Here is a 25,002-nt window from a genome sequence, read left to right on the forward strand (position 1 = left end):
CTCCTAGCAATAGTGGAGAGGATGCCTGAACTGGCCTTCTTTTGAAATCAGATGGGTGACTACCCTAATTGTCATCATAGAGCTTTCATCCAGTAACTATGGAAGCAGATGCAGAAATCCACAGCCAAACACTTGGCTGAGCTCCTGGAGTCCAGTCCAGTTGAAGAGAGGGAGGGGTAATTATATGAGCAAGGGGGGTCAAGATCATGATGGGAAAACCCAAAGAGACAGCTGACCCTAGCTTGGAGCTCAAAGACACTAGACAAATAGCTAGGGAGCCTACATGGGATCAATCTAGGCCCTCTGCATGTGGGAGAGAGTTGTGTAGCTTGGTCTGTTGTGGGGCTTAGCAGTGGTACCAGGATCTGTCCCTGGTACATGAGCTGGCTTTTTGGAACCCATTCCCCATAGTGGGATGCCTTGCTCAGCCTTGATGCAGTGGGGAGGAGCTTGGTGCTGCCTCAACTTGATGTGTCATACTTTGTTCACTCCCACGGGAGGCCTTACCCTTTCTGAAGAGTGGATGGGGGTAGAAGTAGAAAGTTGGTGGAAGAGGGAATGCAAAATAAATTTTAAAAATTAATAAAAAAGAGAACACATACACATGCCAGTAGGTAGTAAGAAATCTCATGCAGAGAACAGCGTTCTCATCACAAGTTATGAAGTTTGGGGCTGTGGGTGTAACTCTGTGGTAGAACACTTGCTCAGCATGTGAAAAGCCCTGGATTGAATCCTCAGTGTTTGGCTTATGTATCATAGCACCTCTTGTCATACTTTCTGTTACTCAATGTTCTAGTCACATGTGAACATATAATCAACCATGAGCTGTAGGAACTGACCCCATTACAGAATCTGAGCACTCTAAGCATGGTGACCATGTTGATTCCAAAGGCAGAAGTTCAAAAATCCTCTCTGATACACTCTCTAGCTACCCTCTAAGCAGCAGAAGAGTACTGAAACAATTGGCAATATTTTGAGGCACTGAAGAAGAACAATTTGTAGTGTATAGAACCTTGAGAATATAAGCAACCCTATATACATAGGACAGCTCTTTTCTGGGATGGTAGCTGTGACTACTTTTCTTGCTGGAACAGCAAATCCTGAAAGTTGAATTTTTGTTTAAAGGAAATACTCAACCACTCATCCTGTTTCAGTTTTGAGTTCCAGGTTGCCTCTCTCCTAAGCCCCCTTATGAAAAAGACTAGATCAGTAGAGTGCTGAACTATGTACAGTTTGGGGCTAATGTCCCACTTAGTAAAATACATGTGCTTCTTGTGTCACCCTTTGGGCACATGCATCCCAAATGGATAGTAGGACTAATGCAGGACTCAAATATTCCCTGGCTGGTTATTACCATGATTTATCCCTTAACAGCATCTGGAACTCATCTCCATCCATGCCACAGACTTGATCTAAGGAAGATAAGAGCAACTCTTTTTCCTGGCACTGAATTTGGAAAATAAGGTTACATAGAATAGATAGCCATCATGTGTGAATCACTGGTGCTGAAATTCTAGAATGTAATCTCCTTTGTGTAGCTGACAGGTGCTAGTTTTTGTGAAAACATGCAGTTTAGAAGTTAAGATTGGTTTGGTCATGACTTCAACCTGCAAAAGCAATAAGGTTCCATATATGCTAACCATCTCTCACATAAATAAAATAAAAGTGTCTCTCACACATTGGTGTATTATATTGTAATGTCCATGTACTCAGGCAGCCAAGTAGATGGCAAATTCAGGTTGTTCTTCTTGCTCTCCTGACAGTGTGATAAAATCCTGTGGTATCATGGACTTTTACAGTCTTCTGAATCCTTTCCCCAGAATATGTTCTCATGTTGGTTTCAATTTCAACACTTAATCTTCGAATTTCTGAAGAGAAGACAAAGTAACAACCTCTAGTGAATTGCAAAGACTATCCAGTTGACAACAGATTCCTTATAATTGCTTCTTGACCAAGGACATTGGCCAAGTATCTAATGGTTTTGGATTTCAGAGTCTAAGTGAAACCACTGAAGGCAGGTAGAGTGAGTTCAGTACCAAAATGGACGAAGCTCTGCATTTACTGCCTGGAAAAAGGAGATTGTTCATAGATTGAGATGAGGAAGAAACTTAGTGAAAGAATAAACAAAACCAAAGCACGAATTGGGTAGGCCTAGACACACTTAAAGACCCTTGATTAGCAAGCAGTAACTGCAGGACATATTAAATGAAAAAATATGTCTGTCCAGGGGAAGTTTCAGTTTTAGAAGTGATAAGAGACAAACCAGAAAAGAATTAGGAAATGGAGAAAAAGAAGAAAGCTTGAGATCTTAGAAACCAAAAAGGACATATGCAAAGAGTAGGGGATATACTCACAAAGATACACTCAGATATCAAACTTAATTGTAATTAATAGATGCCATTTACTCAGTTGTAAACAATACAGCCAACACATGCCAGGAAGCAGCAGGTAGAATGCCATGGAAATCTTAGTAAAAGAGATACCAGTGGTCATATTCTTGCAATGCTGATTGCTCATACCAAACTAAATGGCTAACACAAAACAAACAGAAATAACCAAGATGCCAAAGTCACTGATAGTGATTAGTAACATACCAAATAGTCTAGTAAAGATGGACCTTATGTAAAGACCTGTTCTGTCTTAGATATAGCAAACCAGTTTTGTCTCCACTATTGAGGGAGATTTATTAATTCAAAACTGTATTTATGATGTGAGTTAAACAGTTAGATGTCCAGGGTTTAGTAACAGCATACTATAGCTGTACAGAGACCCTCAAAAGTAGGCCACATTATTCACTAGTCTAGCATATTATTGAATTCTAAAATCTATATGACAGGAAAAAATTAAAGGTGCAAAAGGCAGGTCTTTTAGGAAATATGGAAAGCAAGGTTTAAAACCGATTTCAAAATTTAGGTTGACTCTGACTATAATAGCCTAAATAATTTTTTTCCCAACAGAAAAGCAAATTATTGATCCACCAGATCAATAGATGAAAAAGGTCAGGTGTCACAATACTTCTGTGCTGTTTATACAACATACAACAATAAGAAAGGCCAAGACCTGGTCTAATTACCTTAATGAACCACTAGCCTGGACACCAGCTTTGGCCTTACCAAACCATTGAGTATCCTGTAACCCATACCTAGTAATTTCCAATTTTATAGCTATTGGTAATATGAGAAATTTTGTCAATGGAGATAAATTAGCAGCCAATATGATATACCAGTCCCAATCCAGTCATACCACCTACTAACTTTTCTCAGAGTACAGTGCTTATAAGAACAGGTCTGTGAATTCAGTATCTAGTCATTACTTTCCGTACTCTTACACATCTTCTACGTTTTCATGGATTCACTAAGACCAAAGAAGATCAATGCATGTAAGATGTCTTATTGTGAGTTTTCTCAGAAGTGAAGCCTAAGACAGCAATTCTAATACAAGAAAATGTGTTTAAGAACCAATCCCAGAGCAAATTGTTCTGACACACATGGTGGGTAATCCTAGCCCAAAGGATGCTGAAAGAGTAGAGACATAAGTTGGAGGAATGCCTGAACTGCACAACTAAACCCAGTAAAAGAAGGGGGAATATAAACGAGCAAAAGACAAAGTTGACTTGAGAAAACATACACTGAGGAGTAGCAAAATGGTAAGTGATACAAGAAAATAGAAATCTGGTGGCAATTTGAGGGTTTGGGGAGCTGGTAAAAACATGTGGATAGAAAGCAATGTGGATTTCAGCACCAATCACAGGCCTGGACACCAGGCATGGAATCTTAACTACTGCTAAAAGGAGAAACAATTAGGCCACAATTACAAACCTTTGACAAAACTTGGGGAAATGCCATTTTATTTTGATAATAGTGCATAATTCCACCAATTGAGAAGCTTTTCAAACCAAAACATTTATCAATAGCAAGCAATGTAGCCACAAATATTCTACTCAGTAAACTGTCTTACACAGAGGGTCTCAAAGGATAAATTTTTGTGAACATTTTTCATAGAAAATTATATAATCAGACTGTGCACCAAAGAGATACAAATAGTGACAATGAGAGGGTGATGACATAGCACCATCATTTGAATATAAGGAAATTAAGGCCCAAGATTAAGATGGATACTTTATGAGGGATTCTGTAGAATCCTTGCTGTTATTCAGAAGCCAAATCACCTCTTATCTTCAACACAGATTGAATACAGTTTGAGTGAAGGCTACTCCTCAGAGTCCCAGTTTCTTTACCCCATTTCCCTGTTGCACACTTTCCAAACAGAGGATCAGGTTGGGCCAGATTTCAGTGCCATCAATTAGAATGGTGTTGCTAGAGAGCAGAGTGCAGAGTCATTATGCTCTTACAAAATTCCATACAATTATGTGGCATTCTGATCCTCTTCCTCTGGCCTTCAAGCAGCTGATGTGATAAACTGTCTATCGTTTGTTCTCTCTGCAGCATGGCAGACAGCTCTAGGGATATGATCCCATAATTCTAGATTTCTTGTTTGAAATGTTATTTCTTTCCTGGAATTTTTTAATCTTCTATGACAGTTTAATTTCTCTGTAAAAATTTGGCAACCAAAAAGAATCTCACAGTCAGACTTAGGGCATCTTGTACCCTCAAAATGACATCACTTACACTGTGCCATCATCACATGATCACTGTATAGGTGGTCTTCTTAGAAGACTAGATTTGGTAATGCAACTGCCTATCTTTCCATTCAAAAGACATGTTTCACCATCTATAGTGTGTGGTTTCCAGCTCTCACATAAAACCATTTCACAAGCTTCTAAGTATGACATCTCAATATTTAATTGACAGTCTTTGAGAGCTGGATGGTACAACTCTTTGGTCCAAGAAAGAACCTTAAGAGTCAAGCTATGCATCAAGGAAAAGAGACTCATGAAAAAGCTTGAAGAACTTACCTGCTAATTCTCTCCCACATACAGCTCAGCCATTAACCACTTCCAGTAAACAGAGAAAGGATAAGAAGTAAAGACTTGAATTTCCAACTGTGCATGCTCCCACCCTTCATCTTAACTCTTCACACACACCCCCAAAAAACCACGTGTTTCTCTAGTGAGAAAACTTGAGGGCATCAGTAAATTTCTTCCAGGTATTGTTTTTCTCCAGGTCCAGTGACTGATGGGACCTTTTCAACTCACTTGAGTAGAAAATCCCAAAATATGATTTGAAGCTTAATAGCTCTAGAGTGCAATTTGGGGGTCATAGACCAAGTTAGTGAAGGCAATAATTTAGGAATTTCCATTTGTTCCTCTACATTTGCTTATTCTCTTGGAAATACACAGAGCCATGTGGCTGGCTAGTTGGGGACAATGTAATCTAAGTAGGTGTGATATGTGTCACTTCTGGGCTAAAGCAGTAAAGAACCTGTATGAGATTCTCCATTCTCTTATCCTATTCCTATAGTGACAGATGAAAATACTTCAGGCCCTAGACGGTTAAATTATAAAACGGCAGAACTTCAGTCAGTGTAGACCCCTGAGTGACTGTATGGAGCAGATTTCCTCCCATACTATTTTTCTGACCTAGATGGGATTTGTAATGTGAGCAAGAAACAAATTGTTGGTGTTCAAAACTCCTTATGCTCTGAGGTTGCTACCTGAGCATAAATGTATTCCTAATGAAAACAGCTTGTTTTCTGCAATGCACAACACTCATTTCATCATCTTTTCATTTCGTTTTAACTAAATCTATGTGTTACACCTAGAGTCCTCTGTGTTGGCTCTATGGAACCGAAGATCGTGCACAAATCAGCAAGCAAAGTTTTAGCTTTCAACCAAAATACATAGTAGTGAGGAGTACAATTCAGTAAATACAATTGCTTTCTACTGCACAAAAAACAGGAAATAATTACATTTCTTATAGGCATTTCTTTATTATATTTTCCCACTTGGCATATTTAGAGAATAATTTAAATGTAACGCATACTGACAGCAAGCACAGTATCAAATATTAGGCTTTTTTAATATCTTTCTTTTCTCACCCTTTATTTCTTTAGGAAAAAAATATTGAGATGACCTCAAAGAAACAATTATTATGCTAATCATAGTATGCAGTAACACATACAAGCCAGACTCAATAGAAAAGAAAGCAACAAAGAAGTGAAAAGGTCTTTCTCCTCAAATCACTTTAATTCATTTTTCCACAGCCATATAAATTTAAAGTTGGAAACAACAATAATACAACTATAGAATCTAGGTTCTCTTTCAAAGCAGCGGCATATAAAACATAGAAAAGCTAAAACCTCAGCACAAGCTTTAAAAAAACAAGGACTGAGAAGAATTTGATGAAGACATGAAATGCACAAAATACAGTACACAAAATACTAGAAAGCATAAAATAGAAAGCTACACATTTTAGGTAGAAAGTATTGTAAAATATATAAAATATGCAAGAAATCAAAACCAAAGAGATTTTTTTCCTTAGAGTACCATGAATACACTGGAACTGGTAATTAGCATTTGAAGATGGGAACAAGAAAATAGCAGTTTCCCATTTAAAACTTTATTTCTAGGCTTTAGGATTTCACCTTCTTGACATCCTTCTTTCCAGAGCTCTCAGTAGCTGACTCTGCTTTTCTTTTCTGTGACTAAAATGGAAACAGATTTAATGTTCTGCTCCAATATGCACATTTTTAAATGGCCCAACAATGTTAAATCTAGGACGTAAATGCATTAAAGAAATTTTAACATGAATATTCACTTCAGTGTTACACTCACAGTTAATGTTCTACATAGCCCAACAAACTATGTAACCCAATGTAAAATAACTTTTAAAGGTGTTTCTTTTATGAAAAGACAAAATATCCATCAAAAATAGTCATCAAGTATCTACTTACACATGGCTTATAAATGTACTCTTATCTTAAAGAACTACTTAATATTTAAATTTCTGGGGAAATTTTTATGCATGAGTGTTATTTTATAACGTTAAGATAGATGTTAACACACCATATTTCATATCTTCTATGATGCACATTTTCCCCCTTTTAGCATCTCTGACATCAGGATGTATCTTACAACTGATAACAGATGATACTTGGCATCATATCTCTCAGGGACACGAAAATCCTGTGTCTCACAACAGAAAGCATCTTAGATTTGATAAAATATGGTGATCTACTTAGCACACTCAAACAGGATGATCTTCTAAAGAACATTTTGAATCATAGATATACACAGCAACCAGACAGGATTAAAATCACAATTTTATCCAGCAGTTAACTTATTGTCAAAAAAAGCTTTCTCATCTGATTAGGGTTCCCATTTACACACACAGTTCCACAAAGATCAAATGATTTATTTGATCAACTAAGAACTCCAGGTTTCAATCTCCACACCATCCCATCCCAACTCTAAATCTTCCCTACTCTCACGGCGTCCTAGTCTCAGTTCATAGGATCTCGCTTGCATTATGCTTCTGCTTAGATTTGTGAGGGATTCCTTAAACATGGAGTCTTGTAACAAGAGAGTTTCTAACCACAAGTTCTTCAAACAAAAAGGAAATATGTTGGTGGTGTGATTTTTCTTCTGTCTAAAACCAATTAGCAGTTCATAAAACCCAGCTTGGTAATGGGTATCATTGTGGCATTAAACATAGTATAAACATTTGTAAAGATGTAAAAAAAGGAAAATCTACCTAAAAGTTAGGAAAATGCTGAAAATTTTACCATTGGAGTTTTAGTTGCCCGTTTCTTCTTTTCTGCTCTCTCTCTTTCCTCAATTTCCATATTTTCTTTTTCAATCAATGAAATTAAAGTGTTACAACGTCTCTGGAATTCCTAAACAAAAGAATAAAGAACTTAATTTCTAAAATTTACTCGACCCTTTAGGATAAGATACTTCTTTAACTGTATCATTTCTGTAGAAGAGTTTCCAAAATTTGTATTTTTTTCTCCATCCCCTCACCAAACCAGTATTCTTTAGAACACCATTTGTTCTGGGGTGCAGATTATTAATAGGAGGAAGGGCTAAGTGTCATTCAATGGATGACAGGTTAAACAAGCTGCTCCATTTTACTGTGGAACATTACTCAACAATAAAAGGGAAGGAACTATTGATATACAAAACATCACGGAGTCTGGAGAATTATCCTGAGTGAAAAATCCAGTCACAAAGTTTATGCTTAGTGTGCTTCACTTACATGTTTTTGAGGCATAGTGCTAGACTGGAATTCACTGTGTAATCAGGCTGGCTTTAAATTTGCAGCAATCTTCCTGTATCAGCCTCCTTAGTTCTAGGATATCGGGCATGTGCCACCCTGTCTGGCTATAGAACACCTAACAAGTCAATGGTTGCCAAATGCTACAGAGACTAGCAGAATGGGTGTGGCTAGAGATAGTGTAAGTGACTCTTGTGGAAACAGTGGTTCTACAAATCTTGAAATTGTAACACTTCATCAGACACACACACACACACACACACACACACACACACACACACACACAATGCCTGTACAGATGATATCGCAACAAGTTCTATGAATTATACTAATATGAATTTTCATATTGTAATGTTACACTATAGCTACTCAAGTTGTTACCACTGAGAAAAACTGTGTGAAGGGTGAATTTCATCTCCCTGTACCTTACCTTATAACTTCCTGTTACTCTATAAATGCTTCAGAATAAATGTTAATGTAAATCAAATAAACAAGAAAGAATAAATGAATATGCTATGGCTAGGGTAGGTTTTGGAAACATGGAGATGGCAAAAGTTAAAACAGATTTCCTTTTTTTCTTTTTCTTTTTGAGATAAGTTTTATAATATATTTTATAGTATTATATCATTTCCCTCTCCCTTTTCCTCCCTCTAAAACCTTCCATATGCTCCTCCTTGCTCTCTTCAATTCATGATCTCTTTTTCACTGTTATTACATGCATACATGTAAATACATACATACTCTTAATTCTAACCTGCTCTATGTTTTCAAGGCTGACCATTGGCACTAGAAAGCCAATTATTGTGCTCTTCCCTGGCACCTCTCCCACTTCAGCTTTTCTTGGATGCCTGTAGTTCTTTGTGTAGGATTGAGGCCTTGTTGGCTTTTCCCTGTCCACTTTGTCATGTCCATTGCTGTTTTCCTTGTTCAGCTCATGGCTGTAACTTCCCACATTCCTAGGAGACACAATCTCACAGAAAGCTCCCTGACCCTCTGGCTCTTACAATCTTGCTGCTCCCTCTTTTGCAATGTTCCCTGAGCCTTGGGTGTGAGAATATTTTGTAGATGTAGCCATTGAGACAGGGCTCCCCAACTCTGCATTTTGGTTGTTTGCAGTTTGCTAAAACAGATTTCTTTATTATAAGGCTTTATGGAACCTTCCAGTTCCTATTGCTCACCATGAACCACTAGGCAGGGATATAAGATGCAGCTGTTCCCAAAGCTTCTTAGCCAACAGAAGTCTCTCGCCAAACATCTTATGGGATTTAAGTTCTGGGAATCAGGGCTGGATTTGCTAATTCAGAGTAAACACTATCTGGAAAGATTTTTTCATTAACCTTGCCACTACTATATTTTACTGCCAGCAAATCAATGCATTCAGCCTATAAACAAATTTTATGAATGTATGGTGAGCATTAAACATATGATTCATTAATATGGAAACTCATTTATTATTAACCCTTTATACTTTGCTGTATTTAAAGATAAATAATGGATTAATACCAAAAGATAAATAATGTTTAAATATATGATTTCTTTTCTGTGTAAGAAGAAATGCCTGACAAAACTTGAAAGAGTTAAACATTCAAATCAAAATATATCGTTCTGGCAATTAAAAACAAACTCAAGAAAAAGAAAAATGATCAAAGTATGAGAATAGAAAACTCAGCATACTTCCAAAAAAAATTTAAGGATTTATTTTTATTTTATGTCTATGAGTGTTTGCTTGCATGTATGTTTGTACACCACATGTGTGCCTGATCCATACAGAAGCCAGAAGAGAGCACCAAATTCTTTGGAACAGGAATTATAGACAGTTATGAACCACCCTACCATGTGGGTTCTGAGAAGTGAATCCAACTCCCCTGTAAGAACAGCCAGTGCTCTTATCTACTGCTTCAACTCTCCATCCCTGGCACAAGAATTACTTTTTTTAAGTTTCAAGAGCTGATCATGTAGTTCAGTGGTAAAGCACTTGTCCAACCTGTCTACAAGATGTATGCGTGCATACACACATACAAAACCAATTTGTTCTCTGAAACCAAGACTTAAAGAACTAGGAGAAAAACAATGCCATTTCTACTATTTTCATAGTGTCCATGCTCTGTGCTTATATAGGTGTAGCATGCATACTTAGTTGCAGTAAGATTAAATGAGAACTATCATTCATTGATGTTGAATGGCGGTTACTCATTATAAACTAAGCTTTCTCCCCAAAATCCATCTGTTAAATCCCTAACTCTCATATTTAGGGGATCCAAGATGTTCAATGCCATCTTCTGATTTTATTTAGAGAGGGGGGATTTATGGCAATAATTAAAGTTAAATAAGTCCAAAGAGGGTAGGCTACTAATTCTCCCATCACCTCATCATATGTAAAAGGTTGCCATCTATCCAACAGACTACCCTTGCTGGCACTTTAATCTTGGATTCCAGTCTACAGAACAAGACAACAAAAAAGAAGTGTTGTCTATCCTATCAAGTCTGTGATATTATGTTACAGCATTGAGCAGCAAACTAATGTACTACCTTTCAAGAAAATGAATTGGAAATAGCAAAGAAATACTTTTTTTAAATTTCACATCCTTTGTCTTAACAATCCCATTCTTAGACACTTACTATTATAGATACATAAAATATTTCAAGAAAAGTATTTAGAACACTGAAAGCAGGGAAATCCTAGAAACTTAATTTTGGGTACTTGGTAATAAAAGATATAGACACTAGAAGCAGCTGAAGGAATGCTAACTAGTAGTTACTACCAGCTAGCTCTGAAAGTAGGATCAGTGGTGATTTTTTCTTTTAAAAATGGGGTCTGATTATTCCGTATAGGATGCATTTGTACCAAAGTGCGAAAGAGCTTTTACCACAGCAACTCATGTAGCTAAACTAGTACCTTATATTTTCTTCTTTATACATATCTGTGTTTCCCAATTTTCCAAATAAGCATTTAGGTCTTGAGAAATTTATAAAATTGTAAGAAATGCCAAGCGTTTTTGTTTTGTTTTTTTAAACACAGTTTTATCTTTGTAAGTAAGACCTAGAAAACTGACACACAACACAGGAAATGTTAAAATTGAATATATTATCAACTATCCAAACATTTTCTACTCTCTAATTCAAGGCACCAAAGAAACAGAAAATAAAAGAGAGCCTAGTTAGAAAGATATTGCACATTAACAAATTTGTGTTTTCCAATTAAAAACAATCTTATATAGCACCAGAATGTTCAAGTTTCTTGGACGTCCATAATTACCCAAGGTTAAATAAACTGATAACAATAACACTATAATTTTCATTACTTACCAAAGTAGTGGTGATATGTTTAATATGCAGGCCAAATATTCTTCATAGTTTTATTTAATAATACATACACATACAAATTAAACAGCATGTTATTCAATTTATCTATTATAGAAAGGGCTAAGTTGACCCTGATGAGATCTGATCCTTGGTTTCTAGGGAGACTACATAGATTCTTTCTTTAAAGCTGATTCTTGAATCATTAAGCTGTACCCTCTGGCTATTATCATTCTCAATAAGTAATAGCTGCCTGTGACTGCAGATATCCTTAGATGCATGTTCATGGTTCATATGAATGATTCTGGGACAAATACTAATACTTTAGACAGTCTTATATATAAGGAGATAGAATATCTCAAAATGATTCAAAATAAACTACAATAATAAACTCTTACCTTCATTCCTTTGAACCTATCACTAACTATTCCAAACACAGAAAAACAAACTCTACAGAAAGGCGTCAAAGAAAGGACAAGCACTTTTGTTCTCTTAAATTTCTCTGTTTCTTATTTTCCAATGTAGCTTCCTATTTTTCTGAGGTGTAGGGAATGGTTCATGGAGTGTCAAACAACTTCTATAATTCTGTAGTCTAATTACCTCTTTCACCAATTCCCCACTCTTGATTTAGGAATGAATTTAGAAAAAGAAAAAATAACACAAGAGAGTCAGAAAAAAGAGATGCCAAAACAATTAAGGGCAACAGAAGACAATAAAAGAGGACAAATTGAGAAACTGCTCTGCTGTATTGAAAGCTGTGGGAAATGTTTTAAGCATTCTGTGTTCACACATGTGGGAAATTCAAAGGGGCAAACAAACTTATCCATGGCAGGACTTCTCAGAGCTGTTAGCATTCTAATGTAGATTGGAAGTCTTAGTGGCAAGATTCAATGTCAGCATGACCCAAATCTATTTCAGCACAAAACATTTTTCTAGTTCTGAAATACAGTTTAATATAAGCCAATCTGGCAATCATACACAAGGTAACAGCAATGGCTAAGACTAAGTTACAAACAGTTCAGAAAAAATAAAACATAAAGGTTTTCATGTAATTTAACTTACAAAAGGACCTCCTTAGACAATTTTTGAGCAGGACCCAATTAATTGTGCATTTTGTGCTCGGAAACTCCTTTATACAGATTGTCACTTCATTAAAATCTTACACTCAAAATTAGAAAGGGGTTAACATTAAAAGTTTTTTAAGTTGATCATGAATCCCCAGTACTAGATCCTTGCTAATGAGTCATGCAGCCTGGCCATCTATGTGGTTTCCTCCAATGTCAGAGTACTTGCTACCTTCTAAGCCTTGCTATTCCAACTCTAAACAACTTGAACACCTTTCCTTGTACAACACTGCTATTTGTTACCTTATGTTATCTAACAACTGGTTCCCTACCTAACTTGTGTAGTCAAAGAGAACAAGCCAATCTCCTCCCCCACCTAACAATCCAATGTTTCAAGGCAGCCTCCATGCCTCAACCAGAATCATATGCTGAACCACAAACCCTTCGTGTTTAGAGTAAATATCCTCTCTTTTACCCATTCTTCATGTAAAATGTTTCTTGAAAGACTGTATTAACACATAAATCTACTTGTGATGGTTCATTTTGACTGTCAACTTGATTGAGATGAGAACTACACAGATTAGTAAAGCAGAGCCCTCGGTCTGCCTGGGAGGGGGTTTCCAGAGAGGATTAAACAGGAAAACCTAGCCTGAATGTGCACACAACTATTCCATAAGCTGGGTGTCCAGATGGAATGACAGTGGGAAAGGGAGAAAGTCCACTAATTATCTCTGCTTCCTGCCCAGAATAAAGGAAGATACTCTGCTCCACCACATAAACATACACCTTCCTACCTTGATTGGATGAAACCTATGAAACCCTGCTCATCAATGTATCTTTCCTGCCTTGTTTTTCTAACATATTTGTCATCGCAATGAAAATTATAAACAAGAAAACCGGTACCACAAAAATGTAGTACTGCTATGACTACCAGATGTTGTGGCTCAGATGCCTTTGGAAATAGCTTATTGGTGGGATTTGGAAAAGTTGGAAGTTGGGTAGAAAAAAATGCTGTAAGGAGAAATTAATGAATGATTCCTGTGGGAGCCCCAAAGACCAGAATGCCATTAGGTATAAAGAACATAGACTATGCTCATTGGGGTTTCAAGTGAGAATGAGGATTCTATTAAAACTTGGACTAGAGGTCATGTGTATACCACAGCAAAGACCTTAATACACTTTGTTCTTTCCCTAAAACTTCTAGTAAAGGTTAATTCATGGACTAATTTATCTATGAAGAAAATTCCAAGGCAACATAACATTTAGTCAATACAATGTGGCTATTGCTGCCCCTGTTTTGCAAAACTAACATTAAGATTGTGAACAAAAAGGAGAGGAACAGTATCCTGGTGGGTTTTTTGCCAACTTGACAAAAATTGTAGTTATCTGGGAAGAGGAGCCCCAATTAAGGAAATGCCTTTATCAGATTGCCTGTAGGCAAGTCTGTAGGACATTAATGATTGATAGAAAGGCCCAGCACACCATAGGTGATACCCTGGGAATGTGGTCCTGGGTTATACAGTAAAGCACGGTGAGCAACCCATGAAGAACAAGCCAGTACACAATGTTGCTCTATGGTCTGTGCTTCAGTCCCTGCCTCCAGGTTCATGTTTTGAGTTTCTGCCTTGGCATCTCTCAATGGACTATGAATCAGGATGTGTAAGCTAAAGACATAAACCTTTTCCTTCCCAAGTTGTTTTTGGTCATGGCATCGTACCACAACAATAGAAACTTAACTAGACAGAATAGGTGCCAAATACTTTCAGTTTTGCAAATGATACAGTCTCTGTCACACTATTAATCTCTCCCATTGTAGTGTGTAATTAGTCGCTGAACATATGTAACTGAGCATGAACCTAGGTTCAAATAAAACCCTAGTTACAAATACTAACCCTGGAATTTTATACTATAATTTTCACATGTCAAAATACTGTTCTTTAATTTCATTATAAAATGTAAAAAATAATTCTTAGCCCATATGCCATATGAAACAAGAATGGGATACAGTTTGACTGTTAGGGTTGAAAGTCAAAAGTGAATGAATGAGTAAGGAACAAAAAAGGAAAGTAAAGGAAACAGCTACAGTCCATATGTGCGTCTTTGAATTTGTAGATGAAATTCTGTAAGGTCAGAATTTTGTACTAGAATTTTCAGTATCACAAAATGGCTATATTTTCTCCTTTGTCCTTTTATAAATTCCATATATATTATCCCCTCAAAACCTATTTACTTGAAATCAATATCTTCATCTGCAAAGCCTGCAATGTATCCCAGATTTGGAATCACTTTTGAATCTCTATAATACTAACTAAAAACAACAGCAGGTTATACTAGACTCTCATAGCCCAATGATATTGGCAGCTGAATGGAAATTCATGTTCAAATAAAAGTAATCTACATTTCCCAAACAAGTTTTGAATGTTATGATGCTTTTACATAAGTATTGTCACTTAAAACTTATTTCATAAAATATTATGTTACCTTTTCACATAATGATGCGCTAGTATAAACACCCCAAATGGATCCCTATTAGGGTACTAACTGTATTTCTAATTGTTCCAAGAGTTTAGGATTACAAATGAAACACTGTAGCTACATTTGTAATACACATGGCATTTACAACTGATACACAAACTTACCAATAAACAAAAGCTGCAAGAATTACAATCAAATGTCTAGAAGAAAGGATCAGAAAGAAACTGCAGCATATTGGTGCAGTTTCTCAAATTCCATTCAAACCTTGTCCAATTGTAGGGGTTGAAACGAACTGGAGTTCAAAAACTTCTTTGTTGATTTCCTGACCTATTGCCTCCTCTGGGGAAGATCCTATGCTGATCTCCTTGAATATAACCAACTTCATTTCAAGGTTCAAACTATGGTAGGAAAACTGACTCCAGGACAGACAGTGACATGTTAGTCAAAGGAAGCAAAATAAGATGGGAAACAAGATAGAGATTAAAGAGTTTTTACTACAGCTGCTAAGTGAGGTATACATCTATCTCCTTCCACCAGAGCAGTGTTTAAAATACATACATCTGATCATACCATTGCTCTGCTGAAATCTGTCTTTGACTCCCCTGCTTCCTACACACTAATGACCTAAATGCAGCAGTTTCCTTCATCACTCAGCTGCCAGTTACCTCCTCTTCTACCACTCCCCCATGCACATATCACTACTTTAGGAATATACTGGGCTTATTTATCCCTTTTGCATAATCCTGCTTCCACAACTGCAAATGTGCTTTCTCTGTGAAAGCTATTTCCTTGATTCCTTTGCCATATAGCAAAGTTAACCACTACCTCCTCTATTATAGGGTGTTTTCAAAATTAAGACAGAGAGGGAACATTTTATTCTTTCAAGCACAGGGGAAGAAACAGGTTCCTATGAGTTAAAATGTACTTGACTTTATTGACTTACAAAGAATTAGGTTTAATTGTATTTTTTCTTTCAAACAAAATTTGTCTTTGCCATTTGTCTCTGCCCCCACGTCTCCCCCATATGCTCTTCTTTTCTTCTGCCCTCCCACTCCTAGAAGCTTTCTTTCCTTGTTCAGGTCACATAAAATGCCATTCTCAAGAAGAACCAGTCAGAACATTTTACTGGTTATCAGTGTTGCCAATGTATTATTAATCTTTCTTATATTTAATTAAGAGTGTAATGTCCTAAAATATCAATGTTAGCTGTCAACATGCAGTTAAGTACTAACCTGAAATATTAAGTCATTAGCAACACAGCATCATTGTGGTTATACAACAACCAAGAAATTTTCTATTTCCCTCTTATTCTTCTAAAGCATCTAAAAAGAAACAACTTTTCCGACTAGATTGAATATTTATAAAATACTCTGTGTGGAACCAGTAACCTAATTAGCATTTACTAGCCACTGTGATAACCATATAAAGTGGGAAGCAAGTTCATAAAAAGCTATAGCAATATTTTCTAGGAAGTAGTTTTTTTCTCCTACAGTTCTAATGAGAAATGTCATTTTATTACTTTTAAATAAGGCACAATTTCATTAATAATAAAGTTGTGATTTGAAAACAAACAAACTAATAACATGAAATTTTTATCACCCACTATTCAACAGTATGTGATTCTCTGAGATGCTATCGCCAAAACTCATTTAAACTACTACAAAAGACAGGGTAATTGTAATGACGAACTACTAATACTCAGTTTCAACTGTAATGTTCTTGGCCACTGGCAAAGCAACTCACAGCTTCCTGAGTTGGCTAAAGAGAAAAACAATGCTATTCAGCAATTGACAGGTAAGATTTTTTTCACTAAAATTAAGAACCAAAGCCATCCTATAGAGGAAACGATTTGATCAATGAATGTTTATTTCTGAGAATTAAATTTTACTTTTTCTTCTTTAAGTACTTAAAAGGAAACTAAGAAGAATAAAGGCAGAACTGATTGGAGGCTAGGTACTTGCCCCATGTGTATTGTCCAATGAACTGACTAATGTGTTACTGCCTTTGGAACTCTCAGATTCTTCTCAAATTACTATGTCACCTCAGTCACTAATAAATGAACAGAGATGGCAAGAAACTTAATGAGCTAATGTTGATAAGGGGACAAGTCAGCATCATATAAGAGATACTAAATATAAATACAGTATAACATCATTTCTTCTCATAGTCATTTCATAAAGAGCCTTTTATTTGGAATAGTTTGAGAATGACTAAACACTAGGCCCTATTCTAAGATCCCCCAGCCCCAGGACAAATGTGGTAAGGCAATTCATGTGCTCTGTGCTTAAAACCCCAAGTTCAGCATATGCTTCCTACTTGTTTATGAAGTTCAATAGAGGCTGATTACTTACTTAAAGACCATACAATTTCTCCAAGAAAAATTCACAATCTTTTTAGCACAGAGAGATGGAACTGAATCTTATTTTCTCTTTTGTACAGCCAGCAGTTTTAAATGGAGAAGAGCCTCGAAATCTTCAACCTTTAGCTGAAGCCTTTCAAAGTAAGGCATATATGAAAGTGGAGATTCATTCCTTTAAGCATTTTGTGGATGTTACTTAAGTCAGATGTCATGAATTCAGTACTTTGAGATTTGTGCATAAAATATAACCATTAGGGTTCTTACATTTTTTTTCTAAGAAAGATTTCACACTATTTGTTGATGTGTCTGGGAAAGAAGAATCTTTTAGTAAGCCAAGTTCAATCATTAGAAAGATTTTAATTTAAACACAGCTACAGTCACAAAATGAATCAAATTGCATCCTCTATTTCAAAGATAGGATTTTTTCAATGAAACTAATGATTTTTTATTACAGAAATCACAGCTGCTTCTCTCGAGAGGGTAGTTTCTCTCCCTAGACTATGAAAATGATTCACTAAAAAGGAAGTTATTTTAGAAACAAAAGGATGAAGATGATCTATAAATACTAATAATCCATTTCTATAGCTCCATAATTATCGATATTAACATAATCTTAAAAGATTACATAAATATCTACATATTTTTAATATATAACTCACACTCTAATTCAAGAAATATAAGTAAAATTTATCTACTAGCTAGAAGGGAAATCAAACTTTAGCATAATAGAAAACTTTACCTAAAAAATACCCTTAAATTAACATATTGAAGTATAAAATAAATGACTATGTTTTTAAAGGATTCTGTAAAAATTAGAAATTTTACTTTCTAAATGCTAATAAAAGGATGTATCCAATTTTAATATACAAAATATGGTTCCAATTTGTGATTACGTATATAATTAATATGTGCCTTTTGGCAAACATGCTCTGAAGATTTAAATATCTAGGGAAAGAATGAGCATGGAGGTAAACGTTTCAAAAAAAATAAATAAGAAGATGGAGGAAAAATACAAATCTTTACAAGGGAGTTCAGAGACATCTAGTGGTTGTTAATATAGTGGAGTTTTTTCCTTGGTAACTGAGTAAGAAAGCTATAGAGTTCTGCAATCATCTTATTGCAAACAGCTTAAGTCTTTTCTTTCACTTTAAATCCCTTTCATCCTACTGCCTTAGTTTAATAACTGCAGAAACTAGACCCAACATCAAGCTCTCAACCTTTTAAAAATTAGTAAAATATCACTGAAATATCACAGAATTCAATAAATGTTTCATCACATAAAAGGGCACATATGTTCCAAAATGTGATTTCCAGGAAAATGCAGTTAAGCATTTTTCTTTTACAAACTATTGATGCTGCCCTAAATTATATCTTTATATGCATAAAAACCCAAGTGGCTAGAAATCTAAATGCATTGCTTTGAAAGGAGTTATCTATTAAATGTGGTCATGGATACCCTTAGCAAGATGACAAACCAACTCACTGCCAAAGTCTGATGACAGTCAAAATGAAATCTCATTTCCAAAAGACAATAAAAAAAAGCAAGCCTACATTGCTCTTCAACAATATACTTCAATGATCTGTTCTGTCCCTACATCTAATTGTGGAATAATCTTTTTGTACACTGTGAAGAAGTGTCACTCTGATTGGTTAAATGAAAAGCTAAACAGCCAATAGCTAGGCATGATTTCCTGGCAGAGAGAACCCTAGGAAGAAGAAGGGTGGAGATGAAGGAGACATGGAGGAAGCAGGAAAGCAAGATGGACAGTATATGGATGAGGTAAATGAGCCTCGGGGCAGCACATAGATTAATAGAAATGGGTTAAATTAAGTTTTTTTTTTTTTAAAAAAAGCTAGGTGGAAATAAGTCTAAGCTAATGCTGAACATAATTAATTATAATTAATTAATTAAATAATTAATATAATTAATTCATAATTAAAAATAAGTCTCCATGTCATGATTTGGGAGCTAGCTGGCAGGACATTCTCAAAATTCAGTTGGTTAATTACAAAGGGAATATGTACCACAAAGTGGTAAGCCCTGGGAATCATAGCAGAAACCAAGTTACAAAACTTAGCATCACAAGTAGTGTTAACAATTGGAAGAGCTAAGTGAAGGAGAAGACTAGAAATGGGACTTTTTCAAAATAAGCAACAAAAGGAATACATACCATGGCAGTTCTAGACTTGATAAACCAGTCAAATCTAAACTGGGGAGCATTCCGTACACACTGTCTTAATTCTTCATACACGTTTTCTCTGTCAAAGCCCATTTTGTGTAACATGCAGATCAAGAATCTGTCTTCTTCCTCAGTATAGTTCTTTCCTTTACTAGTTCCATACTGAATACGCAACTGATGAAATGGAGCCTTGTATCTTGCAATCTGTAAGTTTCAATAAAATGGCACTTTTTAACTGAATGTGCAATAACAAGTCAAAACTAATCACTACAGCAAATAAATAATCTACTAATAAACTGAAATAGAATATAATACTTTGGCATCCAATGCTTTCTTAATACTGATCCTTCGCTGAATTCTTGCTTCTCCACGTTCAATTTGAGCCATAATTTTCTCAATGTCTTGTAATTCATTGCAGCGTTCCCAAAACACAGCTGAAAAAGAAAGTTATTACTTGAAATTACTATCATTTAAGCAAATAAATATAAGGAATTATAGAATAACAAATTAACAGACAGATATGGTGTCATCTGTTTGTATATTATATGATCAATTGTTAAATGCTCTTAAGTTATCATTTACCCAAATGTGATACAAAAGAAACCAAATGCATACAATGAAATAGTAGCGGTAAGCATATAAATGTAAATATGGCTTTCTAGTAAGCAAAAATGAAAATAAACCCATTACCAGATCATTCACCTTTTTCCTATGAAGTGGTGATTTCTACAGAAACTTCTGGTAATTAGTCATTCACTAATCTTATACTTCCAGTCACCTATAGTTTCTTTAAAGATGAGGGATTTTTAACTGGATACATACAGAAGAATATTTAAATTACTGAGCCACCCCATCAAATTTTATAGATGAGCCAAATAATCTGATGCATTAATAAGCCACATCTTATAACTTCAGTGAAAAGCCTTCTAATGACATTATCTACCTTCTTGAATTCTTCATTTTTATAGAATAGCAAGAAAGGTATGTTAGCATTTTATGGTTGTATATAAGTACTTATGTTCATTTATGAATTCCCCCACTTATTACACACACACACACACACACACACACACACACCTTCTTATGTTAAGATACAGTATACTCCTGAACATCCAATTGTGTACAATTCTTCTCCAACTAGTCGAATAAGCACACTCAAATCTCCCCACCCTCTGACATGGCCTCCAATCTGATGAACAATAGTTAAAGAGTCCTACCATCTCCCTGTATTCTGAAGAAAATTCTTTAGAAAGGCTAATAGTATATGTAGAGCCATGGTAGAGCACTTGCCTGGACTTAAAGGCCCTGGGCTTACTCCACAGAACTTCAGAAAACAAGAAAGAAAATTCTTCAGAAAAGCTTGCTGTACGTGTCTTTGACACTCATTTCATGGTACTTGGTTTAGTGACAAACTTAAGGAAAATCTGAGAAAAAGTCATTTTTGTTTTCATGGTGTGGGGAATCAGACCTAGGACCTTCAGTTCTACCATTGAAGTAAAACCCCAGCTCAGCATATTTTTTTCTTTCTTTCTTCTTACTTTTTCTCTTTCTTCCTCTATTTCCTCCCTTCTTTATTTCAGTGCAGTGAGTGGAACCTAGGGCCCTAGCCATGCTTACCTCAGTTATTGTATTTTTGAAACATGCTCTCATTCCACCCAGGCTGCCCTCAAACATGCCATCCAGATGAGGCTGCCCTCAAACTCCTGATTCTCCTACCTCAGACTCTGACTGCTGGGATTGCAGGCATGAATCATCATGCCTGGCTGCATGATGTCTTCTGGAAACACTGTTATGACTTGCACCAATGCTCCGTCCCTTGGTGTGCATGTCCTTTACATTGTTTTCATTCAACTTTCATGAAATTAGACCTCTCCCATCTATTGCCCCCCAAATGCCCTAGAGCTATGTTTAACACTAAGATAAATAATAAGGTCATGCTAATAATGTTCAAAGGGAAAAAAACTCATGAATCCAATGTTATATGAAATAATGTCCAGACACAATTAACTTCAAAATTCCCTTTTAGATTTCCAGAAGGAAAAACAAAGTAGGTGTTCTCTAATTACAAATAATTTTCTTCCAGTACTAACTAATACTCTAGATAAATTAAAACCTACCCCTAGTAATGATTAAACTTGGATTTATTTATGAGTTTTGTAATCTTTTTTCCTAGTAAACACAGAATTTCAGTAGTTGTTTCAAATAACGGGGGCGGGGGGTGGCAAAGAAATCATACAACTACTTTTTAACATTGCTTCCTTGTGCTAAACGCTCTCAACTCTAAATACTTGCTATTCAGACTAAATTTGAAAGTTCAGCCTATTTGAAATTTAAGCACACATAGAAAACAGATAGATTAAGCGATTTTAATATGATTTCTTTTCAGAAGCCTGAGTTTAGATATGCACTGACACAGGAATTAATATTAACTCCACATGCTTCTGTGCAGCTATTCTGATTCCGATTGAGGCTAAAGACACAGCTGAGTAGGAAAGGGAAATGATTCAAGGACCACTGAACAGATTTTGCCAAGAAATCTTTTTAGATCTATTCTAAATTGCCTTAAGTTAATAGGGCCCGTCACTACCTGATTGAATTCCTTGAGGGCAGTTGGGTCTCTAAATGGGCCTGATAAGAACTCTCTACTTCAAGGATGACCTACAATGACTATTTCATACCACTAAACCAGAAACCTCAGGACTAGACCTTAAAAGGACCAAACCCGAGAAGTGAAAGAATAAAAAACTCATGCAGAGTTTTTCCCTTTTGTTTATGCAGAGCTTTACCCAGCTTCCTTAGTTGTCTCCTAGAGACAGCAGTGTACAAATGCAGTCATATCTTATATCTTTACTTATAGCTCATTCACAAAAGTTTCAACATCTCTGAACAAAGACACAACTCAGTTAATAACGAAGAAACAGGGGCTAGACAGATGGCTCAGTGGTTAAGAGCACTTGCTGCTCTTCCAGAGGACCCAGGTTTGATTCCCAGCACCCACACCAGGCAGCTCACAGCCACCTATAACTCCAGCTCCAGGGCATGTGATGTATTCTTCTGTCCTCCATAGGCACCTGCATGTACATAGCATATATCCATCCACATGGACCTACATACATACATGCACATACACAAACACACACACAATTAAAAATGAATAAATCTTTTTTCAAAAAAATGCATACATTGAAAATAAAGTATCATGTTTGAAATGACATACAAACCTGAATACTCCATGACCTCCTCAGGGGATTTGCCCTCTACCTCTCGAGCTATATTATCAATGTCATCTCTCCCATACTTCTCATTTGCTTTAATAAACTGGTTAAAATCTCGTTTAGTCCAGTTTGTGAAGCCCTATAGATAAAAAGTTAAGTTAAGCATCATCAGCAGATGTTAAATTAATAAAGTCAGTTACTATCCTACTTACATCTGTACAAGGCTGTAATAGAAGCAGTTTAAAACACTTAACATGTGCCCCTTTATAAAGTTCATTTCTTTAATGTAGAATCAAAAGCTGAGTTTGAATTGTTAGAGAAATAACTGCTTTTCTATTTTAAAAGAAATGAGCTTTTCAAGTACTTTAAGTTGATTTATAATTCTAAAACATTGCATAGCCTTAATTCCATATTTTTCAGATGCCTATAACATTAAAATACAATTCTAATATAAATTCTAATGTAAATGCTTAAGTTCTGATATCTCAGTGTCTCAATGACTTTCTTCAACAGATCTGTTCTCATGTAAATTAAGAGAGAGTGATGTGGATGTATTGAATTGAAAGAACACTGAAAGAAAATGCAGAAAGAATGCAATAAAACTTTTGTAGTTTTCTAGATAATTCCAAACTACAGAGAATAAGTAGTTTCGGTTCAAAATTGTACTCATTATAAGAGGTTGCAAGATGGAACAGCAGTTGCAAATGCTTACCATACAAGCCTAGTACCCTGAGGTCCACCCTTGTATCCCACTGTGGAAGCAGAGACCTGAGTCTCAAAAGTTGTCCTATGACCTCTACATACATGCCTCAACATGCATGTGCCTCTCCCAATAATAACAAAATGACTTTTAAAAGATCGTATTACTAATTAAAATGAATATAGTCTTTATAAATAAATAAAATTTCTGTAAACAGAACATTACTCGGGCATCTGAATTTTTTTTACCAAAATGTACAACAACCACTGCTTTAAGTCATTCCATCAATGGTAATGTAGCTCAGTTGACGGAGACCTTGCAGAGCATGGGGAAAGCCCTGAGTTCAATTCCCTACTACACATAAACCAAACAGGGTAGCATATGCCTGTAATTCTAACACTCAGGAGATGAAGGCAGGAGGATCAGAAATTCAAGGTCATCCTCTCACCTACAGAGTGAATTCAAGGCCATCACGGAAAACATAAAACACTAAAAAAATTAAGCAGTAAATTTATAGCATCAGAAAAAGATGGCTTGAATTCAACTCTTAGTGACAAAAAAACTTGATTATGCTTCTAATTATAAACTCAATTATCTCGATTGAGATTACATATTCACATTATACTGTATATTCAGAATATATTATAAGCAGTGTAGTATTCAAAGGGCATAACTTTATTTTTGTGCTCAGGAAATAAGTTTTGAAATTAAAATAAAAGCAAACATGAATATTTAAATGTTTTATTCTGTGGTACTTCTTAAAACTCTGCCAACCGCAATTATACTTTCAAGCTAAACTTGGTGACTTCCAGGCATTTGTTCAAGAACTTATGAAAGTATTTCATTCAGCAAAATTATATGCTATTAAAAGGAAAAGGCCTGTATCAACATATAAGTATAAAACTCTTATTTGACTTTTATTAACACATATTCCTGGGACACCGTGTGATATTATAAAGCACATTTTACAACTCGCATATACATCACCTCAAGCAGGAATCCTTCCCTTGTTCAGGAAACATCCCAAACTAGCAGTTCACAATCACACCGCTGAGCCAGGCACACTCTTCCAGAAAGTGTGGAAGAAAGAAATGTAGCTGGCTAAGGCAGTGTCATAACTTCACAATTGGTTTATTTTGCCAAAATGAATTTCAGAGGTGTGATACAAAATTTATGAAAGCAACAATAACTTGAAAGCTTTAAGTTAGAAACCTTGCCTATTTAATGTTAGCTTTTCATTACACAATGATCACATTAAAATGCTTCAGGCATTTCTCATTGTATTCAAGTTCTTTCCTGAGAACTCTAATTTCTTTCAAAAGGAATTTTTCATAAACAAAACATTGGTTTCAGGGGTCAAGTCAATCAAATTAATTTTCAGGTATATGTTGGAAATTATTATTTATCAAAATTCAAATCTGGACTCACTGGCCTTAATATAATTGATAAAAATGTATCTTAATTTTAATAATTGACACTTTTATTTTCCATGTATATGTTGCCCCAATGTTTCCAAAAGAGCATGTTCTACAAAG

The 25,002-nt window shown here is 35.7% G+C and overlaps 1 protein-coding gene across 6 annotated transcripts in view; it reads right to left on the reverse strand.

The window, feature by feature from the left end:
* Positions 1–3,866: 3,866 nt before the first annotated feature.
* Smarca1 (SWI/SNF related, matrix associated, actin dependent regulator of chromatin, subfamily a, member 1) overlaps positions 3,867–25,002 on the reverse strand; it is a 74,118-nt gene continuing 52,982 nt past the window's right edge. For 3 of the 6 annotated variants that reach the window (XM_036174304.1, XM_036174303.1, XM_036174308.1), the window contains 5 exons: positions 22,774–22,906; positions 19,868–19,986; positions 19,544–19,756; positions 7,684–7,794; positions 3,867–6,603 (listed from right to left, as the gene is read on the reverse strand). In XM_036174304.1, coding sequence (XP_036030197.1) covers positions 6,532–6,603; positions 7,684–7,794; positions 19,544–19,756; positions 19,868–19,986; positions 22,774–22,906 — 648 coding nt within the window. In that variant the 3' untranslated portion in view covers positions 3,867–6,531. Of the gene's footprint in view, positions 7,795–19,543; positions 19,757–19,867; positions 19,987–22,773; positions 22,907–25,002 lie in introns of all 6 variants that reach the window. The other 3 variants (XM_036174305.1, XM_036174307.1, XM_036174306.1) reach the window with 2 other exon arrangements.

This window comes from Onychomys torridus, chromosome X (assembly GCF_903995425.1).
Source record: "Onychomys torridus chromosome X, mOncTor1.1, whole genome shotgun sequence".
Classification (NCBI taxonomy): Eukaryota; Metazoa; Chordata; class Mammalia; order Rodentia; family Cricetidae; genus Onychomys; species Onychomys torridus.